The sequence below is a fragment of the Pseudorca crassidens genome, chromosome 6 (genome assembly GCF_039906515.1).
Source record: "Pseudorca crassidens isolate mPseCra1 chromosome 6, mPseCra1.hap1, whole genome shotgun sequence".
Classification (NCBI taxonomy): Eukaryota; Metazoa; Chordata; class Mammalia; order Artiodactyla; family Delphinidae; genus Pseudorca; species Pseudorca crassidens.
Window position 1 is genome coordinate 69,162,128 of NC_090301.1, and position 20,072 is coordinate 69,182,199.

The window sequence follows — 20,072 nt, forward strand, 5'->3', positions numbered from 1 at the left end:
TGAGCTCCTAAATCCCCACAAATTTTAGTTTTATCATCAATGGAAATGCCACTTACATTTCTAGCATTTGTCATGCTGAATCCAACAGAGGAGCACCTTTAGACAAAACTGAAAAGAAAAAATTAAACTAAATGGACTCTGATCCTACTTAGATTGAGGTCAAAAGTTGACTGTAGGAAAATTGTGTACCCAGAGCAAAGTGAAAGTTTACTTTCTGTTCATCCATTTCTAGAAATGTGTCTTGCAACTATAGCAACATTTTCCAAGGCAACCAAGTGCAGATTTTTTCTGAGCTATATTTAGAAAGTATCTACAAGGATGTTCATTTTGATTAAGACTACTAAGCAGGATTTCCCCTTTGAACTCCTTTTTTCTTTCATATTGCTGTTAAAATAAGCTAATCACACATTACTGATTTTAATAAAAGAGTAAATTATCATCAAGGAAGACTTTACCCAATAGTTTACAGTTATTCTTTTTTGTTAAGAGAAGATTATCAGGTTTTGTTCTTGAGCACTGAAGAAAAAATAGAATCCTACATAATTTATTGCATGTGATTCACCACTGTTATTTAAAAATCAGTTTATTATATATGATTTGAGAATGAGAGCTATTAGGCATAAGTGGAAATTCTCTAAGCTTTCTCAGCACAAAACTTCTGAGCATAATATGTAACTTCCATCCTATCAGTTTTTACTGTTTTTGTTTTATTGTCTAGCAAGAGGCTAGACAGGGAGAAACACTGGCATCATCTGACCATTAGTATGTGTGTTCTGAATATTTGTTTGGCATTAATTCTCCAAAATTGAAAACCTAGTGTACTAAGACATCATATTATTGTTTTGCCTTTTAAATAGAGTCACATGTCTGTGAATAATAAATCATACTTTTCAGTGAAAATCTGCTGATGTATTACTGCACTTAAAAGTTCAGCATTATCATTTTTTGATGTTCATTTTCATTTGTTGTGTTTGATTAAGTATCAAGGGTAATTATATATTGTCACTTTAAAAAGAACAAAACACCAGCCTTCCATAGTCTAAGGAAGCCTTAATCACAAAGAACTGTTCTGGAATTCATAGCAAGCTCTCTGAGGTCTGTTAGCCATTTCAATAGTACAGGGAACCCTGACCTTATATTTTTCTAATACTGTCTTTGGATATGCTAATCCCTTTGTTAGAGCTTCACCCATCTGAAGCCGAAATTGTAGGCACCTCAGTAGATATGTCTGTGTATTCAGTGATAAAAGTATAGTGATAGAAAAACCATGAAGAAAAGATATAGAAATTGTGTCTGCTGCTGGAGGATAGGAGGTGCTTTTGAGCTATCTGACTGTACTTTTGGAGAAACCGTAGGAAAGAAGTCCTACAAATCCTGTTCCTTGTTTCTAGAATCATAGCTAACCCTCCCCAAATCAGTTACTTTCTATCCAATTTTTAAAATAGCCAAGGATATAAATTCCTTAATTTTACATACTTTTGTCAGTGTTGAATCATAACTACTTGTCCAAAGGGGAAAAAAAAAGGCTTTCTATCAAAGCAAAATCACTTTTTGTTATTCAAGTCTATTTCCACGTAAAAATGAAGACCAGTTCTAGACAGTATTTTCCTCCCACCAGCCCTCCCAGTGAGGAAAAGATGCTCCTTCTTTATCTCTGAAATAAACTCCCAACTCCACTGGTATTTTTTCCTGGGTTTTATTTCCCAGCCTTTTAATCATTCTAAGTACTTCTCTAGATACGTGAAATGTAGAGGGGAAGAAAGCGTAGCAAAAGCCATCAAACGTTTATGGCAGGACTGAGAGGGAAAGTAAGATATTATATTTGCCCTCAAATATTGACAACTTGCAAATACAGATTGTAGGAGAAACGGTAAATTAAATGAGGCTCAGAAAATGAATCTCCGTGAGGAAAATGATTAAAACCTTGCTAGACTGAATTCTTCAAGGGCAGGGCCTATGTTTTCTTCATCTCTAACTCCCCCACGTTTAGCAGAGTGTCTGGAACATAACAGACATGAGGACCATCTGAAAAGTGGACTTGAACAGATAAACAATATGTTTTAAAGTATAGCAGCATAAAAATATTCTAAATAGAAGAGTCCCAAGAAAAAATATTGGAAATTAATGGACAGAATACGTTAAAGGACAGTGCAGAAGGAGCTACAAGGAAACATAAAAACATGAAATAATGTCATAGGACTAGAGACTTTAGGACTCTTCCCATCTTTAATGGCTCATGGTTCCTTGGCTCTACTTTGAGTTGGGTTGGCCTAAGGGACTCGCTCTGAAGATCCTCACTTCCCCATGGCTGTCTCTTCTTGAGCCCCCTCTGAATCATGAAATATGCACATTATTCTGGGTGAAAGAGCCCTAACATCTTCAACCTGAGGTGCGGCAGTACATACAAATGGTGCTGTTTCTTCCCAAATGTAAACGCACAAAGTCATTGCTCTCTAACCGGAGCTCGGGGTTGACCATCCATGTTTTCCTCTTAGCACAAAATAGAAAGAAGACAAAATTGTATTCAAGACTCCTAACTGGCTGTATGTTTTTATTCGTATGGAAATGGGTGTGGGAAGTGGCAGACGGGATCGGGGTGGATGAGATTCAGCTACCAACTGGTTGTGGCCCCTGGACAGGTCCCTGAGTCACTCTGGTTCTCTGTCTTCCCGTTAAACTCCAAGATCCCTTCCTGCTTGTATTGCGGATGTCTCTGGAGCTACAAATGGGAACCCAAAGAAGTTGACATCCATCTTGCCGTTTCCCACAGATATCGCTGACACCAGAAGCTGGGAAAGAGAGACTGCCGGAACTCAGGCTGATGACTCTAGTCCCTCAGCGCTTCCGCGAGCTGCCTGGGGCATCTCTGAAACCGAAAGTGACCTCGCCTACGGAGAAGTGGAGCAAAGATTAGATCTGCTCCAAGAACAGCTTAACAGGTATAAGCAATAGCTAGGCAAAGGGAAAACATAATCCAAGCCCTTAGCTGGGTCTAGCCTTACTCTTTGTAAATAGCAAATTCGTCCTACCATAGATGGCATATACACTTCTTTATACACTTACTTATTTAAAAGAAGACTACAAGTTGACAGAATTATTAATCTGTTTTTCAAAGAGCATTTACTTAAAACACTTCACACTTTTGGCAGCATGAATCCTATTTTTTCTTTACTTGTCATAAAATTAGTATATATCATCAGCATTGGCTGCCTAAGAAACCTTTTTTATCCCCTCAAAATAATTCATATTTAGTTTGTTGACTAACACCCTTCCTCTTTCAATCCTCCTTTTGCACTTTTTGGCTGTTCATGGTAACTTAGTTATGTGGTACGGTATTTTTTTAAGGATATTGACAAAATGATTTAAACATTTAGTTTTTCAGCCAACTTGTCAAAAATGTGATTGAGTTAAGAACCCAGATCCTCTCCATTTTCCCTCCATCTTTGATCTCTAACCTTTTAAGATAAAGAATAAATTTTGGTTTTAGGAAGGATGGAACCCCTTAACCCAAATCTACATGAATTCCTTAAAATTAAACTGATCAATGACATTCAGGGGAAAAAAAAATAGATGTATAAGCATGATATTGCTTTAGTTGTGTTACATGTGGAAAGTGACCTCGATTCAAGGTAGTTTCCAGGACATCACTGGGCAAGGTATTCCAGTAGTCACAGACCGAAAACTGCATGGATTAAACTAAAATGTTCAAATCACAGGATTTACTAAATCCATTTAAAACACACAGTGAGTGATGAGGGGCTCCAGATGGGGTAATTAACACATTTCTAATAAGCGCAATCCTGGTAAAAGAACCATACAACCTGTATCCTGATTTATGCAATTATATATATATATATATATACCTCATCAGCCTTCCAGGCTGAAGGTGTGGTTATGAGGACCAGAGTTTAGGTTTGCACAAAAGGGGTCCACAGATAAAAATAATTCCCCAGTGCCAATGACACACTTGCTCTATCACAGACATGTAAGGCCAAGTACACCTGGCCACAGCTGTGGCATTTCAGTTAGCCTGCCGAACAGCCATATGTTTTATTGGTCTTTATAGGTAAAAAACGTGAGACGTCAGAAGGAGATTATACTGTGTGTGTGTCACCAGTGGGTGACCAAACTTGGGGGTGGCAGTCATCTACCCAGAGGTGACAGGAGAATAATTTGTCCTTTCCATCTCTTTCCATGTATAAGCCATGCTCTGCTTTGTTACATCATATTTCGATTCTATCTTTGGGATGTCTTGCAGGTTGCTACCATGCTGTGTGTATTTAATGCATCTTATGAATTCTGCCCATGTGTAACAAGCTACTTGCTTTCTTGTTCTCTATACTTACCACATTCTATGAGTTTTGTTTATACTACATAAGCTAGCTATCTATGCTTAATTTTTCTTCTGTGTTTCATCAATGCTGCTTTTAGTTTTATCGCTTTTTTAAATCTTTATGCCTGAATTGAACAGTGTCAGACAATACAGTAAACATAAAAATGTATGCACACACACATACATTACCATGAAAGATGAACTAGCAATTAAAACAGACAAAAGGAATCAGAAAACCTACAAATTTGTAAATTGAAATAAATTTGTATGCCTTAATTTCAAACAGAAGTATGACAATACTATATGAATTAAAGATTTAATTTTGTATTTTTTGTTTTCATGTAATTTAATCAAAGTTTAAAAGTTAAAAAACTGAGGTCTATATCCCATTCTCAAGTGCCAAATGAAAGTCTTGTAAAATTGAAACTTATCTGAGAAAATTAAAACAAACTATCATTTACTTAGAGTCAGTAATTCCTAATTAAGGTTTAAGAACTTGACACGATCATACTTATTATTGCTCAGAGAAGCATATTTAGTTAATTAGTACATTTACTATCTCTCCCTGCTATTTATACCAAGCTACATTGATCTTTTAGCCATAACATATGTCAAAATATACACTGTACACACAAAAGAATTGATAAAAGGGTGATCTCTGAACTTTAACTTCCTTGATTCCTGCCCATTCCTTTATTGTGAAACATATGGTATGCATTCAATTCCTGGAGTAAATGGGAAAATTACTGAATGAATGGATTAATGACAGGGACAGCAGTGATTTCTTCAGCATGATACTCACACAGCACTTGCAATTGGTTAGCCTAGATAAAGTCGTAACTCTTCTACTTAACTACTAATAGGATGACTAGGTCAGGTCATTTAAATTTCTCCAGCCTCAGTTTCTTTCTTTGACCTATACTGACCTGCATTACTGTTGTAAAGACTAAGGTAATACATGTGGAGAGTGTATATGCTACAAAATAGAAAGTGCTGTAATTAGGTAAAATATGATTATTTTTTCTGGCTGCGTCTGGTCTTCGATTCGGTGCGCGGGCTTCTCTCTAGTTGTGGCGTGCGAGTTTTCTCTCTCTAGTTGTGGCATGAGGGCTCCAGGGCGTGTGGGCTCAGTAGTTGTGGCGCATGGGCTTAGTTGCCCCGCAGCATGTGGGATCTTAATCACCCGACCAGGGATCGAACCCATGTCCCCTGCATTGGAAGGCGGACATGTAAAATATGATTAACAATGAACTTAACTTCTATTATTGATGTTTGTCTGAGTATGTTCTCTTGCTTTTCATATGTTTCTGTGTTTCCTGATTTGGACCTTTCTTCTGGATGAAAATTGAGATTTTAAGGTTCCCTTGTTGCTTCATCATGGATACCAATCATTGCTGCTAGTGTAAATCAAAGATTACTGAAAATACTTGCCTTTAATGTGTCCTGGGGCTGAAAGTGTAAACTTTTAAGGGCATATACATCCAGGACCCATTTGGCTAGTAACCATACTTTAATACTAATAATTCTTATTACTTTATTACATTAGTTTTAGAATGAATTTTTTATGATACTTTTTTCACAGCCAAACTGCAACTAAATCTTTTTTGACATGTCCTAGCATCTGTATGTTTTTTAACATAATTATTTTCTTTGACTAACTTCTTCCTATTTAGCTCTGAAATTGTCACAAACATTTTATTGCCTGACTCACCTTAGCCTCTTTTGGGTTTAAAATCCAAAACATTGCATTTTTACTGCACTGCCATCTCCAAGAACCTCTTACCTCCAGTTTACTCTAGAAGGCAAAAGTATAGAAAACAAGTTTGAAAAGGGGAGCTCAATTTAGACTTCAACTTTGCAGGGTAAGAATCCTGGGACTCTTTCTAGAGTTGGGTCTACTCTGTTTAGCCTCAGTAGTCTGTTCCAATGTAGTAGAACTGTGAATTCTATCCCATTTGTTTCGCCCAAATACACATATTAAGTACACAGTGCAATAAAAACAAATATAAATTGTCCATCCTGAATCGTCCTGGCCGCTGCTGCTTTTCTGCTTTAATGGCCAATTAAACTATATGCAGGGTTAAAAGTTTACCTAAGAAATGTTCTTGCATATTTATGTATTATGCCTACAGATATACATATATCAGGAAATCACTAATTGTTGATCCTAAAGCAGTGCTTCTCAAACTTTAATGTGCTTTCGAATCACCTGGGGATCTTGTTAAAAGGTAGATTCTAAGTCTAGGTCTGGAATCGGCAGAGATCCCACATTCTAACAAGCTCCCAGATTTGACCATGCTTTGCATAGCGAGGCCCTAGAGGATGTAAAAGCTTTCAGTGAGGAGTCCATCCCTTGCAGAACTCGGTGCCTGGTACACTGTGGGTCTTTGCATAGAATGAAAACATTCATTTTACACAGCTGTATAGCTATGCTGATGTAGGGGAAGAAAAATAAATTTTCCTCTACCTTTCTGCGTTCTTGGCTGAAACCCCTATAATAAAAGACAGATTAATAAGAAAAAAACAAACATAAATTTATTAACATGTGTACCTCACGTACACATGGGAGATACTCAAGGGAAAATTAGTAACTCCCTGAGGTGCCTTAGAACTGAAGATTAAATACCATCATAATAGGGAAAGGGGCTGGGGGATGTAGGTCTCTTAGAGGAGAATGAATGATCATTAGGAAGGTGAATGGGTCCTTAGAAGAACAGATGGGAGGTATGACAGTTTGTGACAAAGTTTGTCTCAGTGTGATGCCTCTTCTGTGACAAAAGTCGATCTTCCCTGGTTGTTGAAACTCCCAGGGAGGGGATTTATGACAGCTGAGTTCCTTCTGGAAGATCTGCCTTTAGGCAGATGAGGGAAGTTCAGAGAAAGCTTTTCCCCACACTGGCTGTTCTCCAAGTGCCTACAGCTCAAAAGAATCAATATGCCGAAGTGGCTTGTTTTGGAGTGGCATATGCCTTCACTGACAAAAAAAGTTATAAAATTGAGTTATTCTTTTCTGTTTTAAAGACAAAGCTGGACTTTTTCTAAATTCTCTGTAATTCTTCCAGAGTAGAGCAGATTACTTGTGTCATTAGAAGAGTCCATTCCAATTAAGCTGATAGACCCTAGCCATGAAACATGAAAATACAACCTATGCATGGTAAAGAAATTCCTCACGAAAGCTCTTCTTTGTTGAATGTTTTGGTCTGTTTGGGCTGCTATAACAAAAATACAATAGACTGGGTGGTTTATAAACAACAGATATTTATTTCTCAGTTCTGCAGACTGGAAAGTTCAAGATCAAACTGCTGGGAGATTTAGTATCTACTGAGAGCCAGCTTCCTGGTTCATAGACGGCTGACTTCTCACTCTGTCCTCACATGGTAGAAGAAGGAAGGGAGCTCTTTGGGGCTCTGGTTTATGAGGCACTAATGCCATTCATGAGGGCTCTACCCTCATGACCTAATTAAATCCCACAGGCCACACCTCTTAATACCATCACATGGGGGATTAGGATTGCACCATTAGCATTTCAACATAAACATTGAATCCATTGCATTGAACTACCCAAAATATCAGATTACTGGTTAATAAAACCAAACTAAGGTTTGGTTCAAAGTCACTGCAGGAAGAGAGACCACCACCTAGACAGAGTCCGAAGTGTTATCTCAGAAGGGGAAGTAAGAAGTAGGATATTTATAGGATTTTGGAGCCTGGGCCTTTCAAGGTGGGAAACTGAGTGGATCTGGGCAAAGTTCATAATATAATAGTTCAGAATTGATGGACACAGTGAAATGAGGACCTTGAAGCAAGTATGGATAAATAAAATTTGTTTGATTAAGCAAGTTTATTTGTTCAAAAGAGCAGATTGCTGTCTCCAGTGAGTTAATCTATAGAAATTTCCTGAAGGAGTAAAGTTATTTATTCCCTTAGACTTATTTTTCCCAGGCAGAGTTTTCCTGGAACAACTAAGTCATGTTGACAGAGGTGGTCTGCTGTCTTAGCTAAGTCATGTTGACACAGTCTTGTTCTCACCCTGCACCAGCATGTGATGGTCTTGTGTTTGGGAATCCCACTCATGGTAGCATGTTGCTATTACACACTTCCAATAGGTTTTTCCCTCATCGACACTATTCAAATAGATAGAATCTATGAGACAGAGATCCTGTTTCTTGGAGACCCCTGCTGTTTGACAAAGGTTTTGTGAGGACTCAAAATCGTTATCATAATTTTTGACTCTCTATTGGGTCTTGAATCTCATTTGTTGATGAAGCTTTCATTATTCCACTCCCCACGCCCAAAGCCTTTTACATGTAATGTGTAAGCCACTCCCTAAATATTCAATGCTGTTAATGATGGGACAAATTCATACAGAAATATTTACAATGGATGTAGAATTTTCCTTGGGGGCTCAGAGGAGAGAGAAATTAATTCTGAATAAGGGAAGATTTGGGGGTGCAGATAAAAATTTGTGCTGTACCTTGAAGTGTGAAAGAAAAAATTGATGCATAATAAAATAACGAGTCTCCTCTGTTTAGCTGGCACCATAAAAATATTAGATCGGAACAATGGGTAACAGATACATAAACTAGTTGCTAATTCAAATTTTCTTTTTCAGTGTGTGGTTTTGACATTTGCAAGGCACAATCATGTATAATTTATAGCTATTTGTTTAGAAGACGCTAAGCTATATGGCTATATATACCAAATATAGAAAACCTGCACAAATCTTGTGTTATCATGATTCTCAGAAGGAAGTTTTGTAGTGTCAATGTTAAAAACTAAAAGGAAAAAAATGATTTTTTCTCATGTTGTCCAGGTTTATTCTCTTCTCTCTCAAATCAAAGGCTAAGTTCTCTCCACTTTGAATTTCACAGATGCAGCATGTATGTAACTGAGCAAAATTAGTCTATGATTTTAAATTTTTGGTAAGATTTACCTTTTCCTTGTATTTTTCATTGAAACAAAATAGTAAGCACAAATAAGTAAAGAGTTAAAAGAGAAGTTTTCTAAAGAGGCATATGGTCCAAATTTTCTGTTCTTATACCCACAAAATCCTTTTTGAATACTGTTAACACATGCAAAGGAGGGGAATCAGATCCATTGTATTTTGCTATCTTTCCCTTGAATTTTAATTTAAAATGAGAATGAAATTAACAGGCCAGTAGGCTACTTGTGAGCTTTAGGGATAAAAAATGATCAGACTGGTATTTTGCAAGCCAGATGGGTTACAGAAGCAAGTGAACTTTTATGTTTGGTCTGTTTCTTAATTACCAAAGGCTCCAAACTGTAGATGGGAAAGGAATTTAGCATTTGACAGTACTTAACATTAAGGAAAGAATACAATGAATGATATACAATATTTGATGTTTATAGGAGAGAGGTAAAGTAAAATATAGATAATATAAATTTGGAACACATAAGAAATTATCCACTTGTTGCAGCTATAAGAGAAATGTGCTATGAAACCTTTTTAAACAGTAAATAAAATATTCACAAGAAACTGACCAAAACCTGATAAAAAGCAGAGACAATGACTGATTAAAAATGGACTCTGAATGCGTTTTACATTTTGAAATCTATAAAGCTTAATTGTAAAAATGCAATACAATGTACACTGTGAAAATGTAGCCTCTTCAGTCAGCTGTTTCTTTGTTAAGATCGACGAACAGGAAAGCAACGATCTTTATCAGAGCCATTAGTGGGATATAGAAAGTGAGCATCTCCGTGCTCCCTCTCCTGTCCTTCTTGTTTAAAGCAGGGCCATAATTCTGTTCTTTGGTGTTGCTGCAATTTTCTCAAATGCTTTGCAATCCTGAACAGTTTTAGGACTGTCTTCCCCCATTTCTGTCTGTCCTGCAGACTTGAATCCCAAATGACTGCAGACGTCCAGACCATCTTACAGCTGCTGCAGAAACAAACCACTGTGGTCCCCCCAGCCTACAGTATGGTAACTACAGGAACAGAGTATCAGAGACCCGTCATCCGCCTGATGAGAACCAGTCATCCGGTAGCATCCATCAAGACGGATCGAAGTTTCAGTCCTTCCTCACAAGTGAGTATAGATAGCATGTAACCAAGAGTGTCTCTCCAAGTGTGTTTCCAGGGACCACCTAAATCAGAATCACCTGGGCTGCAGTGGAAAATACAGATTCTCATCCCCATCTCTGTTTTTCCTCAACTAGAACATCTGGGAATGAGCCCTGTAATCTCCATCTTAAACAAGCTCCCCAACCCTGACCTTCACTCCCGATTCTTTTGCTCATTTAAACTTTGGGAACAATGGACCTAGAAGAATGATCTTAAAACACTAGTATTTTTTTTTTTAAAGAAAAAGCTTTTTTTCAAATATCGATCTACTTAAGTTTATAAATGGTAGAGCTTTGAAAGCTAAGGATTAGCCCTGGGTCCAAAAAATGCTTCAAATAAAGGTTTGTAATTTGCTCTAGTGACAAGAGGCACCCTTGAGCAGGGTCTCAGGAAGGAAGGGGCAGAGAAATAGCAGCAATAACAAGCAATAGCAAGACCTGAGATCCAAGTGTAATCAGACTAGTAACCACATCTGTGCCCCACCCATCACCAGTGAGCTCTAAACTTTTCTCACCTTGGTGATGGTAAGAGGAATGTTAGTGTCCTTATCTTTCCTCTGAAGTCCTGTGAGGAACTCTTTGAATTATGTTAATATGAAAAGTCCAACTCCTTTGGAATTCTATTTTGGGAATCATTCTTAATTACTTAAACACTGTGGCCAAACTGGACCTAAGAACAATGATTTAAACAAGAATTTACAGAACTATCTTGTAAAAACTTTTTTAGAAGTTTGGGAATTGAGTGCAAAATGCTCTGGGGAATGAAACTATATTAATAGCACGAGGTAATGTGACTGAAGGAAAATAATGCAATTTTTCTAAAATATGAAAGCATAATTTATCTCGAGTTTTGAATGGCTGAGAAACATGCAAAACCATGTACTTTGTTTTTTGCTTTCAGTGGATTTAGATAATATTTTCTGCCAAGGGATGGGTGATTTTCCTTCCTTTCTTTTTTCTTTCTCCTTGTTCTCCAAATGTACTCACCCAATGACCCACCTTTTTGATCCCAGTTTTGTTGGGAATTTTGAATTAAAACGCATCTGGAAAACTCAATGTGAAATATTGTGTTTAAAATAATAATAATAATAATCTGATATGGCTTCAAAGTAAAATTAAAGATCTTGGAATGGTTATATAGGATTATCTAAACTGATACCTGACCTTCAGTATCTTGACCCACCTTTGAGAGGGAAAGATTGGTTAATACCACTAATCAAATACAGATTTATGGAAAAAGAAAACATGTTTAGATTTCATGAGTGTAATTTTAGAAATATATCCAAATGAATTATAAAAGCATGTTTTCTTCTCTTTTCTTTCTATCAGTGTCCTGAATTTCTAGACCTTGAAAAATCTAAACTTAAATCCAAAGAATCCCTCTCAAGTGGGGTGCATCTGAACACAGCTTCGGAAGACAACTTGACTTCACTTTTAAAACAAGACAGTGATCTCTCTTTAGAGCTTCACCCCCCGAGGCAAAGAAAAACTTGCCTTCATCCAATTAGGCATCCTTCTTTGACAGATTCATCCCTAAGCACTGTAGGAATCTTGGGTCTTCATAGGCATGTTTCTGATCCTGGTCTTCCGGGGAAATAATCATTTTGTACTATTTATTCCACATACAATGTAAGTGCTTTTAATGGCTGATTTCCTTTTTTGTATTTAAATCCTCTCTACTTGACTCAGGGGCTCACAAGTTACCATTATATGCAAAAGTACTGTATATTTTCCTAAATTGAAGCTTGTAAGGTAAAATTGAGCAGTTAGGATGTAAATATATCTATGAACTCTTTTGTTCCAAATGTTAAAACTGCCAGCATCTCAAGGCACCTCATTTTTTATTTTTATTTTTTAAATCATGTGCATGTTAGGAAACTCCAATTTCTCTTGCATGGAGACTCCTAGTTACTGCTTTTACTAAACCCATACTTTGTTACGAAAATGCCTTCCAAGCAAATAAGAAAGCAAAGGATAAAATTGTTCATGGATGCAACTCAGATGATCCTCAACTCATGGAAGTTCAAGGGGGAGATAGGGAACCTTGTCACTTTTGAGGACAGATACCCTTCTGGATTGAGATGTTTATAGTAAATTACATTCATTCCCGCACGCTAAAAAATATATAGTTTTAGAGTTATAAATCTCTGACAGTAGAGGAAACCGTCTCCAAATACATGAATATAGGCCAGCTTTAATGAGGACAAAAAGGCCTTTCTATTTAAAATTCTGTCTCTAACTGAATTCACAAACTCCCTAAAATATTTTCCACTGGCATGTTTCCTTGAATGCTCAGAAACAAGTTTCTCTAATTTTTCTTTTTCTTTGGTGGCGGGGGTGGGGTGGGAGGGATTCTTCTTCAGAACTGCTAAAGTGCTACAGACACAAACTGATATCCACAGCTTTCTTCTGACTTATATTTTAGGGCAATCCTGAATTTGATCAAAAGAGTTTATTGACGCACATTGTTTTCTTCCCCCCAAAACGTACAATTTTAGTGGATTTGTGTGGCGAAACTAGCTTCCATGAAGTATATGCCGTGCTATGGCTTTCTAATCCCGGCTGTAAAAGAACAACGTGCGTTTACCTACGTATAAAGAAAATGCACAAACCAGCAGAAAAATTTAATTTTATTTGGTTACTCAAATACATTTGCTAATCAAAGATTAAATGAAAATCTATCCTGTATGGATTGGACTCCAGAATATCAGAATATACCATGGAATATATTTTAATATATTCGACTGTTAGATTATTTTGGGGGAGTGGTGGTATATGCCTCTCATAAAATCAGGGTACAGAAAAATTGCAAGCTAATTTAAGATTCTGATTAGTCAAATTCTAGTTGAGAAATTTTATTTTTCAATTCATTTGAATACAATTTTTAACTTATTATAGACTGGCCCATTGTATCCTCTCCTTCTGAACAAAATTGTGAAAATCCTTCAAAGTTTCTTTATCCTTTACTAATTTTTATACTCACATATATTTTTAAAGAGACATTATATCTGTATACATTATTAAATGGATTAAGATCTATCCCTCCAGGATAGAAATATAATCTATTGACTTACTTTTACCTTTGACACTAGAATATTAGTTTCAGATACAAGCAATTTATTTAAATTTACAAAAAACTTTGCACTACTTAAAATATGATTAAAGCGACCTTAAATTACTCCATATATGTTTTTTAATGGTTCCATAAATTGCTAATCTGTAGGGGGATGCGATCTGTAGGCACAGGCATGTTCTTATCCCTGCTAAATTTGTGCAGACAAAAACATTAACGATCAAGTACACATGACAGAATGACCAGTCAATTCAATAGAAGTATAATAACTCTAACCAGCTTTCCAAACCATTTGGTGTTATGCAGATAGAAATTTAGGGACTAACCAATGCTTTCTTTTCCTCATTCAACAAACTTTTATGGGTACCTAGCAGGGAAGAGAGAAATGGCTGCCTCTGATTCAGAGGACAACTTAGGGATTTTACTTCCATATTTAGGCAGATCTTTGCAGCTGCAACAAGTTTCGTAAGGATTGTCAGTCCACGCTCCAGAGAAATTCAGAATGAATTCACCAGAGGATGTTCATTTGTAGAAGGAGAGGATTTGGCAGGTGAGGAATTTAGATCTGATTGTTTGATTAGTGAACGCTTCAGCTGCAACATTTGGTATGACATGCATAAAATTCAGCCTTCCACACATAGTCTCTATACTTCTTTATAAAAACTAAGCACGAAGAAATAGGAAGATGGGGACGGGTGTGCAAGCATCCAGATTGTTTAAATTCTAGTATAACATAAACCTTTTTTGTTCTTAATTCCTCAACATAAAAGAATTGCTTGATAGAATCTCAGAGAGTTGGACAGGATTAGGAAGGCCCATTCCTACAGGATATTAGCTTTAAAAGAGCCCAAGCAGTATAAAGATGTGGTGAGTCAGGCATAAAAGTCAGAAGACTTAGTAGCTACAATGACTTAAACCAAAGGAATTATCTTAATTTACAAGATTCATCCTCTTGTCCTAGCCGAATATCTATCTAATGCCTGAAGTCACTGTCACTTTCCCCACGGGCGGTAGCAAAAACAGTCTGAGCCCTCCATCTTGGGACCCTGCTGAGAGCCAGGTTTCACTGCTGTAGGTTTAACAGCAGTATAGCAACCGCTCTCCTTCTAGGTAATTAAAAGCACTAACATAATTCTTTTTGCCTTCCACCTAAAAATAATATTAATATTTATATTAATATAAATATTTATATTTAAAATAATAGATAATATTAATATTTAGGTCTCCAGGCCTAAATAAAATGACATCTAATATCTGAAGTTTATTTGGGTTAGATGTTTTCTGATGGTATTATTTGCTGGGCAGAGATCTGAAAGACTTATCAGATCTTATCCTCCTATAGAGGAGTCCCATACTCTTAATTAGTTGAGAAAACCAGGAATGAAAAACGCTGAAGCAATGTCCTTGTAGGGTTTTTAAATAATCACTCATTCAACAAACATGGGAAGGTAGGGGCACATCTGGGACAGTACAGTTTCTTAAGTCCATTATAATGGGTTGGTCATCAGAGTTGAACTTTCTGACTCTTCTAGTCAGAACGTAAGGAAACCGAATCAGGCCATAGTAGAATTTGGTGTCAGGTTTAATGTGTGTATGAGGGTTTAATGTATGTTACTCACAAGGTCCTTTTGGAGGTTGATCTTTAGCAGTGGTTCTCAAATGCTTAAAAGAACAAAGTCCTAATACAAATGTTATTTTAAAATCCCATCATATATTATCTAAGGAAAAAATTGATCACCTGATCTGCCTATCTAAAATAAGAATTATTAACAATAGTATCTTTCCTCTGAATGCCTTTCATGGTTAAAAAAAGGAATCTGGTAGAACTAGTTACTAAAAGTGAATTGGAGTTTTTCAAATGGGTTATCCATGGTTAAAACCAAAAGTAGATCAATTATTTAAGTGGATTTCTAACTGTAAACTAAAATGTTTATAAATTACAAAAAAAATTTAAATGTTATTCGATTTCTAATCACATTTTTTGCAGTAAAACAAATGTGTCTATCATGTGAGTTCAAAGAGGCACCTGAAAGACAGGATGATGATATCCTTAAGGGCGGCCCTCGAATTAGCTGCACTAGCTCCAACTACCTGGGAACTTGTTAGAAACATATTTTTGGGCGTCACCCATACCTATTAAATCAGAAGCTTTGGGGGTGGGGCCAGTAATCACATTATAACAAGCCCTTCTCCATACGATTCTGATTCTGATGCACGTGAACACTTTGAGAATCACCCATGCAGGGTTCTGTGGTCAGACCAACTTGGGTCTCAGCATGAGTTCTTCCATTAATAGCTGTGTGACCCTGAGCAAGTTAATTAACCTCCCTGAGTCTTTTTCCAGAGATAATGGTACCTGCCCTGAAGACACCTGAGGAGGAAATGAGATAACATATAGGAAAGTGCCTGGCACATGGTAGGTGCTCAAAAATGCTAGATTCTTTGGCTCTCATCCAGGAACATAACATTATGTTCAATCACGAAAACAAACAATTTTCCACAATTTAGCTTTTGCACAACGTGCAGTGTCTCCAACTAAATAGCTGTTACCGAGACTAAAGTTTTCGATTCAGAAAAACTCAAGTGTAGCTATTGGTGTCTCTCTCCTAATTGTATTTTGCACTATTAGGTTTATAGCTTTAAAGTAATACTATTCACAATAATAATTGTGAGACTATGAATCTCATCTTTACAAACATCTCTACTCTGAGTGATGTTAAATGCCAAGTGGGCAAAGATGATCTGCTGAATTCAGTATAACTAGAATGTATTCCGTGAAGACTGGCTCACTAAGGAAGCCTCTTTACATCCATGATAGTTCCCAAATGGATATTTAAAAATAATTTTCAAAGTACAATTTTGGAAGAAAATAGTGTTTTTTCAGAAAATAGAATTTCACAGTTGTAATGGCTCTTTTCAGGCATCTAGGCCCACTCCCTCACGGCACAGACATTACATTACACAGACGTAGCCTGCCTAAGCTCTAGCGTGCAGTGGTAGCAACGGCAAGAGATTCAGTGTGGTAAGCCTGAATTCAGATCCTACCTCCTCTACTCACTGTCAAGACAGACCCTCAGTGAGCCCCAGTATCCAAAACTATAAAAATGAGACAACATCTTAAATATCTTGAAGGGGTGTTGAGGGGTCTCTGAAATATATTTGCGGAAGTGCTTTGTAAACCACAAGGCACCGTAAAACTATAAGATCATCGTGTGACTTATGCATCATCACAAAGGTGGTGGTCTTGTGGTACCAGTGCAGTAGCACTACTTGTCTTCTAAAAACCTTTCAGTGCTCTTTCCCCTGCCTGACACTGCCTGCATTTAACCTTTATGACAAAAATCTATAAGGTGTTTCTCACACAACTCTCAAAGATGCATCTGGTCAGAGAAGAACGCCAGCATTAGGGAAGCTTCCTCTGCCATAGCACCCCAATATTTGTCAAATATTACATTTGTCCAAGATCCATAAAATTACATTTACGTTGCAATTGTTTTCTAGGTATGCAATGGCGTCCCCTTCTCCCTCTCACCTGTTTTCATTTAAAGGTGTTTTTCTTGTGGTTCTCGTTAACTTACTATGCAGTGATGTCAACCTTTTAAAAACTAAATGGATTGTGTTTTTAAATGCTTTATAAAGCATTAGGTATTGTGAGTGATCAGTGCCCAAGCTTACAATAATTCATTACATGCTCTTGTGGTACAAATACACTTTAAGAATATGCAATACACAAAAGACATGAATTATTAATAACTATTAATAATTGACAGCATAAAAGAAATTATTACAAGGCTTATGTAAACTATTAAATGGGGGTTGAGAGAGATGTCTAAAATTTATTTAAAACTGACACATTATTACTATGAATAGAATAACACATCTCGAGGAATGCAATGTTAAGAACACAGAACCATAAAACTGACCAATTGCATTGTTCTTCCAATCATAATCCAACTGTTAAGTGAGAATACCAAGAATTAATACAGAAATGCTCCCAATAAAATATTTTTATTTTGAGAAGTGGCAATATTAACATGGTTATTCTTGAAAAGCTAGTATCAAAACCCAGATGAATTACTGAATTGCAGTCATGACATCTGTGACTTACATTAATTCATTTATATTTTGAGAGACACAAAATAATTTAGCACAGCTGTGGTTTTAAAGTACTATATGTCTTACCTATGTTCTTTGTACTTCCACTGTCTGTATATTAATGGTGTTTTTAAGTTGAAAATAATCAAATAATCACAACTGTTAACATTTAAACTGTATTTTTTAATACTGACAATATATTGTTTGAGTATTTGAGAAAATTCCACACAATTCCATCATTCTTATGTTATTTAGGTGTAAAATTCAAAGATCAGTAATCTTATAATTAACTCCTCCAAAGAGCCTCATCAAAATGGCCCTGTAATTACAATAGCACTGAAATAATATGGTACTCTTTTTCCAAATATTAAGGAAATAGGATAAAAATATTGGGGGATCCCTAGTTTTTCATCTCCTAGGCACCTCCCAATTTTAATTAAAGGCATATTACCTATTTTTAGCTGAAATTTGTGTTCTATACTTTTGTTAGGAATATGTATACCAGAATGTTTGCCAGTTAAAAAATAATACATTTCAAACAGTAATGTGTGTAATTACTTGAAAACGTCAGTCATCTGATATAAAGAAGCTCGCTCACATTGGTTAAGTAGTAGTACTTTGGAATGCTTTAAACATAATGAAACAATCTACCAAAACACGTATATTTCCTAGTCTTTATGCACATAGCGTAGCATGAAATCATGATGCTTTTGAAATACTCTGTGCAGAAATATTTATTTTTTAGCAAATATTTTCTTCAAAGATTGGTATGTGATATTGACAGTGTAATCTACTTGCACAACTAGTTTTGCAATAACCTTCCACAAATAACTGTAAATAAGAAAACTGTAAATTTCATGTAAAAATGGTTGCAAATTTTTGGTAGCTAAAAGTGTACAAGTTGTATTGAAAATATAGTATATATACATAATTTAAGAATGAAGCATATAATTTCTGATCTATTTATACATGAAAATTCAAGAATTTGTAAAAGAAATTATTTTGGGGAAAAAGAAAGTAAATCTCATTAGCTACTTAGGATACTTTTATTAGAGAAGCCAACTCTTTCCAACATTTTGCTAGGTACAGTGATAGATACAGGCATGGTGGTGCTGATGTATTTCACAAAATCACATAATTGTAACAGTGCTACAGTTTTACTGAGTTCCACTGAGGCGCTAGTAAGCTGGACTGAGTGGTAAAAAGCATTAAATCTCAAATTAAAGAAACATAAAAACACTGCACTTTTTGCCTCTTGAGAACACAACAGTAACTTACTAAAACATTTACTGTTTGATTATTTAAAATTTTTGATGGCTAATCAGGCTTTAATTTACATGTGAGACAAAGTTTTTCATAATGTATGCTTGATACATATTTTTCATCTAGAATGAAAACACTGGGATATTATTTTCATTTGCCTAAGTTTCATACATTCTTAATTCTTCCCCTGGAATCATTTATCTATTACTTTTTAAAACATCAAACTATCTTCAAAGAAAACTTTTAAATAAAATTGGTTAATCATAATATGGCATGTTTTAAGCTAAGGGCTGTTTAGTCTGTTTAAGGTTGAGAATACCTACCATTCATTTTTAACGTTTAAAAAACCAAGAGAACATTCCCTACTTGATAAATAAAAAATGAAATCAGAGTAGCAGAAAGCACTGCACTGATATCTACAAGTGAAGCTGATTAGAAAATAAGTATCAAAGTATGAAAAAGCAAAATATTTAAAAACTTAGTCTCTTGCCTTAAGATAAATTGGGGGTAATGCATTTAGATAGCTTTGGGCAATTAAATATGTATCCACAAGTTCAATTAATCAGAAAATCATTTTTAAATGGCCTATAATTTTCAAAAGAATATGGATCTTTAATTAGTATGTTTCTAGAACATCCATACTAGCAATGTTCAGGTTATCCTTTGCAATTTCAGTAATCATAACAAGATAAAACGTGATTAAATACAGTCAACTAAAATGCAAATGACTATATGTGTATATCTGTAAAGTACATATTCATATTTTTACGCTTATGGGAAAAGGTTGCACCCACACCCACACACACACAGTATCAGAAGGGGTACTAATTCCTGGCATACTTGTCTCTGAATATAGGTATTAAATGACCTAGACCAATTCTTCTCACTCCCTGTAAGATTTCCAAATTGCCACCATCTCTGATGTTGCAGAAGGGGCACACCTAAAAACGTAAGTAGCACATAGGCAAGGAGCCTACTCATTCCCTCTGTGGTACATCATAGCAGCACAGAAGTGCCACCAAGGTCTACTTACTATATATTCAGATATAGAAGCACATCTGAGCTTTGAATGCTCAAAATGTAATACACAAAGCTGCATATTACCAAGCTACATGGGTAAAACGAATGTTAAGTAATATAAGGCTCTTTTCTTTACTATATGTTTTTTAAAATAAGTAGAAAAAGACATGGCAAGAAACAAAAATGCAGGTTTCCCAGCATTCAA

General features: G+C 36.0%; 1 protein-coding gene across 2 annotated transcripts in view; it reads left to right on the forward strand.

Moving 5' to 3' along the window:
* The window catches only part of KCNH7 (potassium voltage-gated channel subfamily H member 7), a 449,578-nt gene extending 436,839 nt beyond the window's left edge, over positions 1-12,739 (forward strand). For both annotated transcript variants that reach the window (XM_067741723.1, XM_067741724.1), the window contains 3 exons: positions 2,771-2,939; positions 10,190-10,382; positions 11,746-12,739. In XM_067741723.1, coding sequence (XP_067597824.1) covers positions 2,771-2,939; positions 10,190-10,382; positions 11,746-12,015 — 632 coding nt within the window. In that variant the 3' untranslated portion in view covers positions 12,016-12,739. The remainder of the gene's footprint in view (positions 1-2,770; positions 2,940-10,189; positions 10,383-11,745) is intronic.
* The last annotated feature ends 7,333 nt before the right edge of the window (positions 12,740-20,072 follow it).